The 15,976-nt window shown below is 37.4% G+C and overlaps 1 protein-coding gene across 4 annotated transcripts in view; it reads left to right on the top strand.

Annotated features, from left to right (window-relative positions):
- The first annotated feature begins 8,294 nt into the window (after positions 1 to 8,294).
- LOC128860854 (pericentrin) overlaps positions 8,295 to 15,976 on the top strand; it is a 93,838-nt gene continuing 86,156 nt past the window's right edge. For 3 of the 4 annotated variants that reach the window (XM_054098628.1, XM_054098626.1, XM_054098624.1), the window contains exons 1-2: positions 8,295 to 8,611; positions 13,228 to 13,576. In XM_054098628.1, the coding sequence (XP_053954603.1) occupies positions 13,550 to 13,576 (27 nt within the window). In that variant the 5' untranslated portion in view covers positions 8,295 to 8,611; positions 13,228 to 13,549. The remainder of the gene's footprint in view (positions 8,612 to 13,227; positions 13,577 to 15,976) is intronic. The other variant, XM_054098625.1, reaches the window with a different exon arrangement.

The raw sequence follows: 15,976 nt of genomic DNA, 5'->3' as shown, positions 1-15,976 counted from the left end.
AGTCATTAGTCTTATTGTTGTTGTTGGGGGTTCCGTCCCAGTAAATTAGCGTTGTCTAAATCACTGTACCTCACCCAGGTCGTTAGTGTCATTGGTACCATTTAGATTCATCTTCACATACCGGACATATGTTGAATATATGGGTCTCACGAAAGAGTTGGACTTCGTAGGCGGCATTCGAGGAACGGTAGTTCATAAAGATGGTGAGGAACGCCCGATGAATGTCGTTTATGGCCTGTATGTAAACTGGTAGGTCCAGTGGTTGTACGTGAATGAACGTCATGGATCTCGTCAGTCAGGTTATGCAAATGCTTCCTGATGTGCTTAGCGAGTCACCTGCTGGCAAATGCTGGCAGAGGTTTTTCTTACGGTAGCACCCCGGTAGGAACTGCTTACTGAGCGTAATAACTGGGATCATAACTGCCTCGTTGTGTCAAAAGCTTCGTCCATTGCGTATCAGTAGTTCCAGGCAACGTGATGGCGCTGCATAGTTTTGAACCAGCCGGCCGATTGCTCTAAGTATCGCGAGCAACGTTTCTTTATCTTTGTCTCAAGTGCTATCGGCTAGCGACTTGAGGACCTTGCTGCCGTTGTGTATCTAGTGGCTATCGCAGTTGTATGTAATAAGAAGAACAAGTTATCGAAATTTACATCCCGTAACTGTGGATTTAGTGGGAAAAAAGTTACCCAATTCGAAGAGAAAAATGCATCAATGCACAACAAACTTATCAGCAAACAGTTTCTGCTAAGGTGATACTGCAGGTTTCACCCATGTATACACCTGCTTGAGCCAGAGCCGCCTCCCAGGCACGTCAGGGGGCACCTCTTCAATTACGCCGAAGAGAGTCATGACAAAACGAACAGACAATTACTGGACCGGACAGTATTTAGACAGACAATAAACTACATTCATCGGGGGACCCTTACTACCTTCTTACCTACCTACCTTCTTACACTCCAGAATTGACCACTTTATACCATACATATGTCCAGCATGTGAAGGCACCCCGCACGACACCTGCTCCACCAAACCCACTCATCTAACACACCTCTCCCTTTGGTCTCAACCTGTCGAAATAGCAAGTTTCCTGGGCCTACCTTTAGATGAGTTAGACGAAGACGACTGGTGATTTGCACTACACTAACAGGGTTTAGTATTGCTGCTACAACAACAACAACAGAATGCATCAATGTAATATATAAACTCCAATATGGGAAAATCATCAGCGTTTAAGATCTGTAGTGGCTGAAGAGCCCTCTAGATATAGAAATTGAAAAGCAAGGGGGAGGACACCTCTTTGAGACCCTCCTTGCTTTATCCTTCTCTGTATAGAAGTTTGATCACTTACTGATTCCGGTCTTTACGAAACTGGTCACAGCTACGTATCAACATGGCTTCCGCAAAGTGTAGAGTTCCACCAAAGCAGGGTGGCTTGCGAAAACTGACTGATTTGTGATTTCATTAGCTTACTTGATATCCTGATTTTATTTTTCATTTTTCTGTATCAGATGTTCATGGATTTCCAGAGTGTTTTTTCCTGCGAGAAAACATTTCTCTGTGTGTTCCTTGACATCGAGGGTGCGTTCGTCAATGCATCTAATTCGGAAGTATGCCGTAAATTAGAGAGTAGAAATGTGCAAAAACCTATTTGCAGATGGATGGACAGTACGGACAGCCCTGACTAAGCTTCAGCAGGACGCATCTGCCCTCCAGCTGCAATGTATAGTTATTCTGCAGTCAGCTAAGCGCTCCCTATTTCATATGATTAGGGAAGGTTTTGGCAAAGGAAGAGTGATCTCATCCAAGAATATGAAATTCCTGTGCTTGCAGCTCCCATTTACTGAGCTCCGGTCGCCGTAGCCGAATAAAATGGGAGGAGGAGCTTGGCCAAACAGCCAAGAAGAAAAAATATACAGGGTGAACGATATGAAGTGTTACCTATTCAAAACACCATAACTTTTTTGTGTGAAATTAGTTTGTATTGATTTGAAAGACAAAATTGTTCAAAACTGATTACAATTTTAACATAGGTATATTCACTTTAGCTCGCTATGACCACTATTTGTCTTGACTATAACCTTGAAACGGTCAAAAAATGAGTTGCATGCTGCACGAATGTGATCTTGAGGTATTTTGGCCCATTCTCGTATAATCGCTTTTTTCAGCGCATCCATACTGGTATATTTTTTAGTCCTCACCTTGCTCTCCAAAACGGACCAGATGGAGTAGTCCATCGGATTTGCGTCTGGCGAATTCGGAAGCCATTGTGTGGACGAAATGAAGTGTGGAGCATGATTTTTTAACCATTATTGGTTCACACGAGCTTTATGAGACGGTGCCGAGTCCTGTTGGAACGTCCATGGTCTACGGCCGAAATGTTTGCGTGTCGACGGCTCTAAAGCAACTTCTAAAACATTTTCCCGACAATAAGACGCATTCACTTTGACTCCAGGCTCGATAAAAACGATTCGAGAGGGTCCATCAGTGGTCACTGCGGCCCAAACCATTACTTGCGATGGGAAATTGCTTCGAGTGGCCATACGTTGGCTCAAATTCTCGTATGAGTTCGGTCAAGTAAACACGATCGTTTTTAGTATTTATGAACTGCTCAATTGCCACGTTCGTGCAAGCACAACAACTCCTTTGCTCTTTCGCACCGAACATTTTTTTGCTGGGGTGAAAGATCGTGTGCTTTTTGAACTTGTAAGCCTTGACCTTGAGCTCATTTTTCAATATGCGTCGAATGCTGTTTTGCGATATTTTCAGTTCTTGGGCAATTTTTCTTCCACTTCGACGTGGAATTCGTTCAAGTCGAGCCTTCACTTGCCGAACCATTTCTGGCGTTATTGCGGTTTTTTTGGTTCACTTCCATAGCATTTTGCAATGCGTTTTATTTTTACCAGAATCATTGTAACGTTTTATAGTGCGATACACAAACATTTTATTCACTTTGAGGTGACTGAGCATACGAACAATGGCTGGTTGTGATTTTCCAGCCAAATATAACGCAATCACACTATTACACAATATATTGAACTGTCATTAGCACAATTTTGACGTTCATGTCATGAGCTGTTTTACAAATACAAGCAGTTTGAAGTTGGTAACACTTTATATCGTTCACCCTTTATATAAAATTGAACTGGTCAATAAGGCTAACTGGGCTCTAATACATACCTGCCCGTGATAGGAAATTCCTTTATATTTTTTTTATATTTTGTGTTTTTGTAATGGCATTGCAACCAAAAATCAATAATAAAATAAATAATTCAAAATTAGTAAAAATGAGTAAAAATCACAAAATATTATCGCCTGTTAACATACGGTGAGCAAATAATATTTATTTTGTATCCTTATTTCTGAGATAGAAAGCCAACTTTTTGCCTGTCAAAAGCGATTTAACCTTTTAACTGTTTAGTTTTGTTTCCAAAAACTTTTTCTGCCTGCTTAATTATTTTTTAGCGAAGACGCGTATATTCGACATAAATAAAGTAAAATGTTTTTGCTTGTAAAAGTAGGCAATGATGACTTAAAATCAAATGTTGCGTGTTGATTTTTAAGAAAATATACAATATATTTTTATTCGTTGCTAACAAACAAAATTTATTTCATTTATAAACAATATATCACATAAAGATAAAATTAAGTCATTAATTAAGTCAGTAAATAGAAACAATAAAAGATCAAATAAATTTCAAGAAATATTATGTTACAAAACTAAAAATTCAAATTAATGGCAATAATAGTTTTTAAAGCAAGGTGTAGCCTTAATGTTACCTTGCATATTGGACGTCACTATCGCGATTATTTTCTGATTTTTTCATATAAAATAAAGTATTGGCTTTGTAAGATGAAGGGATATCAAAGTGCTTCCAAGGTGCTTCATATTGAACTTGAATTATTTTTCTTTTCTTTTTCTAATTCATTGCATTCTCCATCTTCATCACTGCTTCCTTGAAATTTATCCCTCTCATCAACTTGATCAATGCTTTCTGCTTCTTCCTGCACCTTCATCACTGCTACCTTCTTCACTGCTCTCATCAGAAGACGACAAAATTATCATTATTTTGCGTTTTTGTTCTGCTTAAACACATATGTATCTCCAGCACTATCATAATTATTCATCTTGTAGGGATAATTAAAATAATGTATTTCACAATTTTATTCCTTTCACATTTCCTGTAAATAAAACCCACAAGACAATATGGCATCGCACTGTCAACTGGAAATGCATATGAAATGCTTTTTTATTTGAAAAAAATTGTTTCGTAACAGTACTTTTCCAGAGCTTTATGTATTAAAAATGTATTAAAATCAATAAGGTTGCCAGACTAAGGAGTATTCTAAAATGTACATTTTTAAAAGATCTTTATTTGCGCTTTTTCAGGGGGAAAAAATTACAAATATGAATACAGCTTTTTTATCTTCACGACGAGTATACTCGACATTATGCAAACAAATTTCGTTTCGCTCTGACGAGTATACTCCACATAAACAGTTAAAGGGTTAAAGAAAAATGCTCACCACCCTAATGTGCATATGTATATCAAATACATATATAAAATAAAAGCCTCAGGTCAGTATTACATATCCTTTTTTTCTGAAGATTGCCACGCAGGCTTCCAGAATGATTTCCAAACTGACGAGATATACACGGATTTCTCTTAAGCCTTTGATAAAATCTCCCATACGATTTTAGTAGCTAAATTGGCATTTCTCGGTTTTCATTCAACTTTCCTTGATACGATTCGATATTATTTAATAGAGAGGTGCAGCACAGTACTTATCGATGGGGTTTGTTCGAAACAGCCTTTTGCCACCTCTGGTGTTCCTCAGGGTAGTATTTTAGGACCATTGGTATTTGTTTTGTTTATTAATGATATATGTTTGTATTTTTCTTTTGCTAATTTTCTTCTCAATGCTGAAATAGGAAATTCTAGTGATTCAGCCGTTCTACAGTCTGAGCTGAATAATTTATTTTCCTGGTGCTTTATGAATCGTCTATTTCTTAATATTGAAAAATGTCAAAAATTACATTTTCTAAGCTTCAAAACCCCCTTAATACCTCTTTTCATGTTACATAATAATACATATCTTGCTTCGTCTGATGTGACTACAGATTAAGGGGTTTTCTTTGGTGCAAGGCTCAATTTAATAACGCCGTTTAATTATGCCGTTTACAATACAGTTGCTATGCTGGCTTTTGTAAGACGTCACTCATCGCACCTCATTGACCTATACACTCTTAAAATATTATACTCTGCGTTTGTTCGGTCCAAATTAGATTATGCGGCTTCCATTTGAAGACCTTATCATGCAGTCCATATAACTCGAGTGGAGAGGGTTCAAAATATTTTTGTGCATTTCTCACTCAATTCTCAGAGCCGGAACCATCATACGAATCCCGCTGTCGTTCGATTAGTGTTTTTCGATTAAGTGACAGAGCTGCTGTTCAGGCAGTTACATTTATCTTTGATCTCATTGATGGCAAAATTGACTGCCCGGTTCTTCTGGAAAGAATACAGTTTAATATTCCTTGCAGAAATTTTCGCCGTTGCAACATTTTTCGCGTTGGCTTTAGTATGACATTTTATAGTGCCCATGCGCCACTCGTTAGAACGTTGTCTGACCTTAATTATCTCTCAACCTTTTTGGATTTGGACCTCTCTAGGGCCAAACAAGTATTTCAAATGCAATTAAAAATTACTTTCTATGCAAGAAATTAAAATAATACCGTGTATATATTTGTTATTTTAGTTTTATAATTATTAATTTCGTTAAAATTCAGTTGTAACTTGTATATATTTTTCACAATTTAATGGCTTCTTATGATGATAATCTAATTTTACTACACTTTTAATATTAAATATTGTAAATTTGTATTTTAGTTCTGAATTAATATCTTGAATGTCTGTTTTGATTTTGTTAGACATTAATGAATAAATATAGTATAATTATAATTATATAGTAAATTTTTGACTTGAATTTGGGGTTTACTGTGCGATTTTTTATGACAAAGTGTATCATTGTTTTGAAAATATTCGGCATTTCGCGTCACTACGATTTGATGTTATTGCGAAATGCTGCTATGCCGCCATTGGCATTGTACCAATCATAGAACTTGGCTGTCTAAATGAAAAAGTTAAAAGTTTTTGAAATGTCAAACTCACTCAACTATTTTTGCACAAGCTGGCATTGTCAATAATATTGATAAAAATATAAATGCCCAAAATATAAGTAAATAAATGCTATTCTGCTAATCTTCCGATAGGGTGATTATTTGTGTATTCCATTCAAAATATCTTTCAGCATACCAACTTATGTAAGGTGTTTTTTTCTTGAGGCGGATAAGCTCAAATGTAAATAAAACTAAAAAAAAAATTTAATATGCAATTGCATGGACATTATTTGACAGACAATTTTTTGACAATAAAGTTTGAATATGATTTTGAGGCTGCGACTGGCCGGCACCTGGCGTGAAGGTATAATTTTCACAAGGTTTTATTGGCTTAATGCGCTCATTTCTTTCAGGTTAGTCGGCGTAGGCATGATATTTTGCGAACGGCATGATGACGGCGAACTAGGTGGCCGTGATTCTAGTAGCCCACAAAGTGTGCCTTTGTGGATGCAATGGAGTTTCGACAATGAACTGTGGATTATCATCGTGAATTGATCTAAAGGTTTTCAAAATAAATTTGAAAAATTTGCCAAATCCTACGTGAATCTAGGTTGGGTTACGTTTTTGTGGCAGTCAGTTTAGAATAGCCAACTCACTTAGACGATATAGGTCCATTTCACTGTGTAACACGGGAACCTCAGTGTTTATTCATCCATTGGAACCATTATGAAGCATAGGATAGGTTTTATCCCAATACTGTATAGTTCAGTAAGAGAGTCAGAAGAGTATTTTCCTAACAACTTTGCTCTACTACTAGCTAAGGCTGGACGCCTACAGAGGAAGTGTTCTACTGCTTTTTCCCCTTCCTGGTTCTACACCTTCTGCAGTATTCATGAGAAAATACTTCTGGCATAGAAGAGTGCCCATCTAACAGCCAAAGACCGATAACATAAGCCACGACCTTCGAGGTTTTCCCTTTTGAGCGATTCTCCTGACTTTTTCTCATATAGTATATCAGCGACCAAATTAGCCTGGTTGTAACACACGTGTTTTCTTCTCTTCATGACCTATTCATCGCCTAGAGAATATTATTTTTTATCCTTAATTTGCAAGTTGCCATAGGAATTCTAATATTGCTTATGTTTTCAAACAGTGGAAGATTAGTACCTTTTTTGGCTAGCTTTCCTCCAATATCTCTATGTCCTGGAACCCATATAAGACTAACCTTGAAGACGGTGCTAATATTAGTTGGAGCTGCCGGGCATTCCTGAACAATGAAGAGCCTGTCGAAGGTGAGTTTAGAAAAATAGTATCTGTGATAGTAACTTTCTCGACAGTTTAATATAAATTGTCTTCTGATTTCATGGCAACCTATTGACGATGAATTCCTAGGACGAACTAACGTCAAAACCACAGAGAATTGACACAGAATTTTTTTTGACAATTTAAAGTTTTGCGCCTCTAAAAAATTCTTTATTGTGTGTGTGTGTACATAAATGCTTACTTATTTAATTTATTTTGTTGCCACTAATACTTCCAGTATGGCCTCTTAATGGCCCCCTCCCTTGCTTGAGAAATTCGAGTGTAAATTGATGTTTCCTTAATCGGATCCACCAACAACTTTAGCCAAAGATATGTGCGCACCACGCACCCCGTTGCACTCAACCCAATAAACTATTTTTAGTCATCAAACTTGTCGTAAAATGAATGAGAATGCATGTTCTCACTGATTGTATGTGAGTATGCGGAAATGGGAGCGTCGCCTACATTATTCCCAAGTACGCTACCCATGGTGGATGGATTTCATAAACGAAAGGAATGCTTTGAATGGGCCAGAATTGTATGGGTGTCAAAAAAATGTTCCATGTTCGTAACAATAATATTGCTTTCGGTGTGCGTACGTAGCTGCGAGCAGTCACTACCCGCCAAGCGTGTTGTCTTTTAAATAATTTCAATACAGTTTCCAAATATCGGTCGCATTGCGTGCAGTGCTTTTGAGAACCATTTTATTTTTTTGGGCATCACAAAATAGAACTTTTGTTCAAGTTCGCTGCATTACGATTCGCCTCAGTAGTTCGCTAGGCGCTCGCCGCTCGACGCTTGGTCTTTGCTGACTGTCACAGTGATTCTGTGGCCGAAATAAAGAATCGCTAGCCTTTGAGTGGCAGTTGGCGCGTGTTTTTGTGTGCGTTCGTATCGGATCGCGTAGCGCGCGTGTGTGTGATTTAGTTGGCAACGAAAATTAATTATGACACAGGGTCACTGTACAATAAGAAAAAAAAAAAAATGTTGCAATAATTGATAACCCACAGCAGTTGTGTGTGTGTAGCAGAGTGTATTGCACTCTTAGTTAAATATGTGTGATTAGGTTTTGAAGTTTTCTAGAGTTCGTTTATTTCAAAATTCCACGGTTCGTGTTTCATAATTTTAAAAGTTTTCGTTTTCGGTGCGTTTCATTGAGAGAAAATTTATGTAAAAGTTTGAACTTAACCGTAAGATTTTCTCCATTGTGAAAAGGTTTTTTTTTCGTTATTCTACAAGGGACTGTAACTTGCTTCGGGTGAATGGGAGAAGTTAAATATTTTGGCATTTATAATGAATATTTCTGTAGGAGGCTAGTTCCGGGGTCCCGGTGTTTTTCAGGTCCCGTAGTTTAATTCAAGCTAGTTTCGGGATAACGAACAATTTTAAGTATCGTGAACTTTCCATTTCCAAGAAATTTGTTTTAATTTATTTGAGGTGCAAATTGATTTGAACTGAAAATATATGCACATAAATGAACTCATTCTGTCGAACTGAGTAAGCTTTTCTTTAAACATTTTTACCTATTCAAGCACCAACATGGTCTTTCAAACGTTCACTCGACAGGCGGTTCTACGCTACCGGAATGACTCGGATTTATATCCGGCCAAGAACTGTCACTTCGGCAGCATTTCCCGTTCCTGTATGGGAATCTTTATACCGATACAACAACAACAAGTGTTTTTCAAAAGTGACACTACAACAATAAAATCAATGGTATTTCAGAAGTGACGCCTAGATGTCAGTAGTGACTAATTCCTAGACCTTTTTTTTTATGTGATCTTTGATATTTGTCAAGTAGACAGATGTACAATTCTAACCACCGACACTTAAACGATAGAACAACCCGTGAAAATTATTATGAAAATGGTCGATCTTTAAGCTGGTTTTTCACGCAAAATTATCTTTAGTGATGAAGTTCATTTCACACTAGATAAATTTGTCAACAAGATCGCCGCATCTGGGTAAACGATAAACCTCGAGTAATTTCAGAAAAACCAATACATCCACTAAAATGTACTGTTTGGTGTTATTTTTTGTGGTGACTGGTGGAACCGTTTTTTCGAAGATGAAAATGGAAGAGCTGTTGTTTTCAATGTGCAACCCTATAAACAAATGGTTGAACATTTTTCCTGGCCTGAGCTTAAAGGAATAGACATAGACGATCTTTATTTTCAACAGGATGGAGCCACAAATCACAAAGCACAGCAGAACATTGCATTATTGAGATCTAAGTTTCCTGGTCGATTAATTTCACGTAATGGTGACATAAACTGAGAATCTGACCCCGATCTAACTCTACTACACTACTTTTTTTAGTTTTTCTGAAAAGTAAATTCTATGTGCATAAACCAACAACAATTTCAAAGCTGAAGCACAACATTCGGATCGAGATTGCTGTACTCAATGTGATTTTAATTCTCGTCGGTAGGCGTGATCATGGTGTACATTTAAATGATGTAATTTTACACATATCATTGTTAAGAGCCGTATTTTCAATAACAATACAGAATTACTCGTACATGGTTTTTTAAATGAAGTTGAAATAAGTTAAAAAGTGCTCAATTTGGTTCAGACCGAATTTAATATACCAGCGTAATTTTTAGTAAAATTTTATTTGGGCTGGCTGTAACCCAACATGAAAATTTTCTCATCTATGAAAATAATATTTCATAGCCGTTGACCGCGTGCTACCGAAAAAGCTGCTTGCACTGACGAGTCTAATTTTCTTCAAGCGCGTTGTCAAAAGATGACCAGTTGAGCGAGAGAAGGCTTTCATGTGGAGATCATCCCTAATTAGTCTTGACAATGATCTGGTCGATACGTTCATTTCCCTGATCATGATTTGTGCTTTCTAAGGAGATTTCTGCGAATTCTTTCTCGAGCGGCTTTTATGGCTGGCCTGGTTCGAACCACGCCAGGAGACCACTTCCTCTTCTGTCTGTCACTTCAGGCGTTTGGGAAACGCGATTGATCGTGCGGTAAACAAACATTCCCGAAATATTAAGTTTTTTCAGCAATTCGCAAATCTCCCGTGGACTTTTACCACACTTTTGTAATGCAATCACTGCAATATGATTTTCCTTAGCTCAACACTCCATTGATAACAAGCGAAATTTGCCACGAAACTGAGAATAATTTATGAGTAGGCAATGCATTCGAACAAAAGCAAAAATAACGGAATCTTTGTCTACGAATTTGTTCTCGCCGATAAATATACATAGTATATCTATATCTACCTTGATTTCTTTATTCTGCCGCATATAACAGTTTATCTTAAGTTTTAGATGGTTTTATTTCATATTAAAAAAAGTTATGTCCTTAATGTCCCTGACATTGGCATCCCTACTTGCAGGGTCCGGCACTCAAAGTGTAATCAAAGGATATAAATCTAGTTTGGAAAATTACTTTTATTCAAGTCCAAGTAAAATATATGTGAAAGTAATATAAAATTAAGAATCAATTTACTTTTGCTCCTTTTGCCTTTACTATGGCCTTGATAGGTCCAGGAACGAATCACAAGCATCCGAATGTGACTTGCAAGAATTTAGCCCACACGCGGACTATGGCAGAATACTTTCCCGATAATAGGTATGTCGCCACGCTCGATGAAAACGATTGGAGAGCGCCCATATGCGGTTACAGCGACCCAAACCATTACCTGTGGCGGGTGCCGCCTCCTGGTGGCCAATCGATGACTCAAATTCAAGGATGAATGGTCGGTCAAGTAAACCCTATCAATTTGGGAGTTTACGAATTGCTCAATTTGGAAAATTTCTCGTCAGAAGACATAATGTTCGGAAATTGACCGATTTCGGCCAAGCGAAGCAACTCCTCTCTAGTTTAACTTGTTAATGCATTGGTGTGAGATCATGCGCCTTTTGGATATTGTAAAGCTTGACTTTGAGATCATGTTTCAGTATGCGGATGCTCCGGTCAGATAATTTCAGTTCTTTCGCCATTCGATTAGCACTTCGTCGGGGATTTCGCTCAAGTCGCTTCTTCACTTTTTGAACTATTTCACGTGACATTGCAGTCTTTTGATGACCACCTCCATGACGTTTCACGATGCTACCAGTATCATTATAACGAGTAATCGTGCGGTAAACAAAATCTTTATTTACTTTAAGGTGCTCGAGCTCACGAACAATCGCTGGTTTTGATTTTCCGCCAAATATAATGCAATCACACTATTGTGTTTGAAATCCATTACTGATTTTCTTTTCTCGCTTTTACTCCCGGCAAAATGCTTCCGCGCGCTGGTAAACAATACTCTGGACTGTCATTTAGCCAACAAACAGACAGCTGATACACGTGCATCAGCCGCGCCAGGTTTGGGAGTTTCCATATATACCTACTAAATAGGGACCTTGAAAACCCTTTGGGATTTCTACAACAATTATTTTCCAAATCTTACTACTCTATATAAATAAATCTGATATTAGGGATGGGCCAGTCAACCTTTTTAACGAGATTACAGTACAACATTTGTGCAGTATTTTTTATATATAATATAATATGTATATACGAGTATATAATATTAAGAAATGAGTATTTTGGTATTTTAATTTGAGTGTACAACACAAAACAATAACAATGCTGCGGCATTGGATTTTGGGATAGAAGTTAAAAAATAAACGTGTAATGGCGTTTGATGGCGTCTGATCTTGACTGATATTCGTCTTAGGGGGTTAGATGGCAGAAAAAATAAGCCGGTACAGTACACGTAAAGACATAAGATTGAGATAGGCTGCGCTGGAATCTATAATTTAAGTACTTGGAAATTTCTCCCACCTTTGTTTTTTGAGTATGCAATTTTTATGAAAAAAATTGCATTGATCCTTAAGTTCAGAAATACACCTTAATTAATTAATATTTAATTGAACATAAATGAAGTGAAATTCCCCATGCAACACTGTCAAATATGTAGTCTATTATTCAATCGACTGATGTTCTCAAAGCAAGCACAACCCAGGCCATTGCCCAAAATTCAGATAGATTTAGTCATCAGAGTCACTGAACGTCCTGACTCAGTCGTTTGGTTTCTTCATATACAAAATGGCTTTGGAATAGTAGATTTAGATATATACACAAGTGAAGTAATACTCCTCTTGTCCACGATATATTTATCATAAGTGAGAGTGTTCAATGATCCTAGCTCCGGAATATGTGTATGTATGTACAGTGCCTCACTTCCAAATTCGGCTTTGGCATTCTCTAGGATGAGAAATCTCTATTTTGATCTTTACGCATTCAATTCTTGTCTGCTTGTATACTGCAGCTGCCTAGTTCACAAGTGTCAAATATAATAGTCGTACATATGGCGCCATTTCCAAAAATTATAAATCTTCCGATAGCGTGATTAGTTTTGCCAGGTACCTTTACAGATCGCTTTACTCACAATGTTTCGGAATTTGATACTTCTCGCGGGCCAGTTTGGCCAATTTCAAACTAGGCCAAAATGGGTGCAAAATGTGGTAATATCCACAATCTAAAACATCGCCACATAATTAAGGGAGGAATGGTATGCCTCCAAATTAGACTAGTACAAATTTAGTCCCATTTACTGCAGGGTATATACTTAAGTAATTTAAACACATATAGACATTTAATAGCAAAACATATGTGAGTAGGGAGGTTTCCACATGAACTCAGCGAATGTTGGGCGCTCGCGCACTTGAATAACTTCTGTAAATGCCAAAATGCTTAAACGTAAAAGCGAAAACGTTCGCTCATTCCCTCCCATTCACCTGCAACGTAGAACTACGCGACAATACATACAATTATACAATACAACAATTCCTAGCGGCGATAGCATTAGCCTTTGTGTTCACCCACTCCGTAGCTGTTCGTTGAGAGGCGTGCAATTGGCACACTAGTGACTGATTCCACAATATATTTATATACACACAACTACATGCATATAAATGTATATGTGCATAAGGCGATATATTTTGAATATCACAAAAACAACCAAGATGTACGAGCACTGCTTTTGATTGTTGCCGCACATGTGCATCCTTCCACCGGGCTGTAATAATGTGATTTGTGGATGCTGTTTCATAAATTTGCCGAGTAAAAGAGCGAGATACTGACAAGTGTACTTGTAACTGAACATTTTAACAGCGATGGATCTTTTTTCACTCTACGATTGGGTATGTACGAATAAAGCAAAGAAAAATGAATATTCATTGTCTATGTACGCATGTATATGAAAGTATGCTACGTTGCTGTTTTTAACTTTACAAATGGTGTTTTGATTGTGTGAAAAGAATTTTAAAAAATTCTACCTGTTGTAAATCAGTAGTTCAAATAATCATATATTTATAAAAAATTGCAAGAAAGAGCAATAATTGTAGTACAGGTATACCTAAATTGTTAAAATCTATTATGCAACATTCACCCTCACCCTTACTAAAACCCTTCGATCGATTTGGCAGAGCCTCGCTAGAACAGTATTTTGCCCTGATATTTCGCTGTACGGAAAAGTTATGAGAATCCCACTATAAAATATATTTTGTAAATTATAAAAAAAATTTTATAAAAAAATTGCTTTGAAAAGATTATTTGAACTTAATTAAAAAAAATTAAATTTAAAAAAAATGTTCAATAGAACCGACCACATTTTTAAACATTTCAAAGTTTTAAAGATTGAATTAAATTATTACTCAAGCCTACAAATAAATACATTTTTTTTAATTTTCTACAATGTCCAAAATACCTGGGGTGACTTTCTGTAATTCGATAGTCGACACTCGTTTGCTCGATACCTTAATTCGATATCGAAGGCGCGACAATCCCATTTTAGTTCCCGTATTTCGATATTTGTACTATCGTTTTCATATTTTCGGAAGTGATTGAGTGGTTTATAGCTGTCAAAGAGGACTAAAGTAAAATGTAACTGAACGCAGCAATGTTTTGTGTTATTGGTCCATATAATGTCAATTATTTTTCATATAATCATATTTTTGAATAACTGGTTTCAGGTTTGCAAAATGCCTCTTGTTCCCTACAGTGACGCAAATAGCGAGTCAAGTATTGCTGATAATGTAATTGAAGAGGAAAATTGTGTGCCTTTTTTTAAAGAAACAAAAACAAAGAATGCATAATGGCTTATTCCTATTCGCAATTTTGATCTTTTTGGCCTGTAAATTAACCAGTTAGAAGTCTTAAGTCTGCTCTGCTGAGTGAAAGTAGCTTATCAGAAATTCTGTCCGGCGTGAGGAATTGTTTCGCTTGTCGCTGACCGATAGAATTTCGCCAGTGTTCAACGAACTTCTTCTCCTCCCACTTACAGAGAAGTTTGTTGATGTGGCTCTTTGTAAGCCCACAGAAAGGTTCAAGACTAATTAGATGGTCCGCTAATTAATTTTCCTCGTTTCTTTCGTGCAACCCAGCAACCCAACTTAATATAATGTGTTGAAGTTCCCTAGCATGTTAAGAAGATTCAGGCAATCATGTACTATTTTTGAGGCGATTATAATTGACAAAAGGGCTTTCAAAGCCGCCTGACTATCTCAAAGATTGTAAATGTGAATTCCTCTTATTTTTCTACGGAGACATTCCCTTTCACATATCTCGATGGCATGTATTTCAGCCTGGAAGACTGTTGGGTAGGGGCCCATTGGAATCGGTTTTTTGAAATTAGGCCCATTGGTTCCCGTCCTTGTACTACCATCTTCTAATTTCGAACCATCAGTGTACCATATCTTGGATCCGGGTTTTAAGGTGATAGAATTATTTTTCCAGGCCGTACGTTCATTAATGAGAACTTGGAAGTTCCTGAAGATAATGGGTTTGGGAGGTACTGTATTCACGCTATCAAGAATAGGAGTATGTCGGAAATCTTCTAAGATAGATCTCCTTTCGTGTTTTAGATCGGAGATGCCTTTTAATCTTAAAGCGCTCAAACATGCTTCTTCTTCAATTAAAATGGGAAGCATCGCTCCTGGTATACCGACGCAAATGAGGCAGTATAATTTGTTGAGATCATTTACCGTCTTTCATTGCTATGGAAGCGTAGGTGACTATAGGTTTAACCACTGTAGTGAGTGTCCTGTAAATCATTCTGGGGCTGCGTCCAGTAACTTTCTCAAGATGAAAGTTCCACATGAGCGTTTTATCAAGGTTGATATCAAGGTGGTTCGCGTCTGTGGAGAGTTGAAGAGTCAATTCATTTAGGATAGTACATTTAATGTATATGTTCCTTTTCCTAGTGAACGGCACTAGCGCAGTTTAAGATGGGCTAATAGAGAGCCTTTTGTCGGTGCACCATTTGCTTATTACATTGAAGGCTTGTTGCATGCGGTTAAAAATGGGCTTCTCATGCCAGCCTACTATGTATACTACCAGGTCATCAGCATAACATTGAGTGTGGAATCCTAGATTGTTTAGTTTATGGAGAAGTTCGTCTATTACTAGTGTCCACAGAAGAGTACTCCCCCTTGCGGGCAACCGCTTGTGGCCTTGATAGACTTTACTCTTCCTACTGATCGTTCTGGATTCCAGCATCGAAATAATCCATCTTATGATGGGTTTAGGTACGTCATTTTGAG

This window comes from Anastrepha ludens, chromosome 4 (assembly GCF_028408465.1).
Source record: "Anastrepha ludens isolate Willacy chromosome 4, idAnaLude1.1, whole genome shotgun sequence".
Classification (NCBI taxonomy): domain Eukaryota; kingdom Metazoa; phylum Arthropoda; class Insecta; order Diptera; family Tephritidae; genus Anastrepha; species Anastrepha ludens.
The sequence above is the reverse complement of the archived record's forward strand: the minus strand, read 5'-3'. Positions and strand labels throughout refer to the sequence as shown.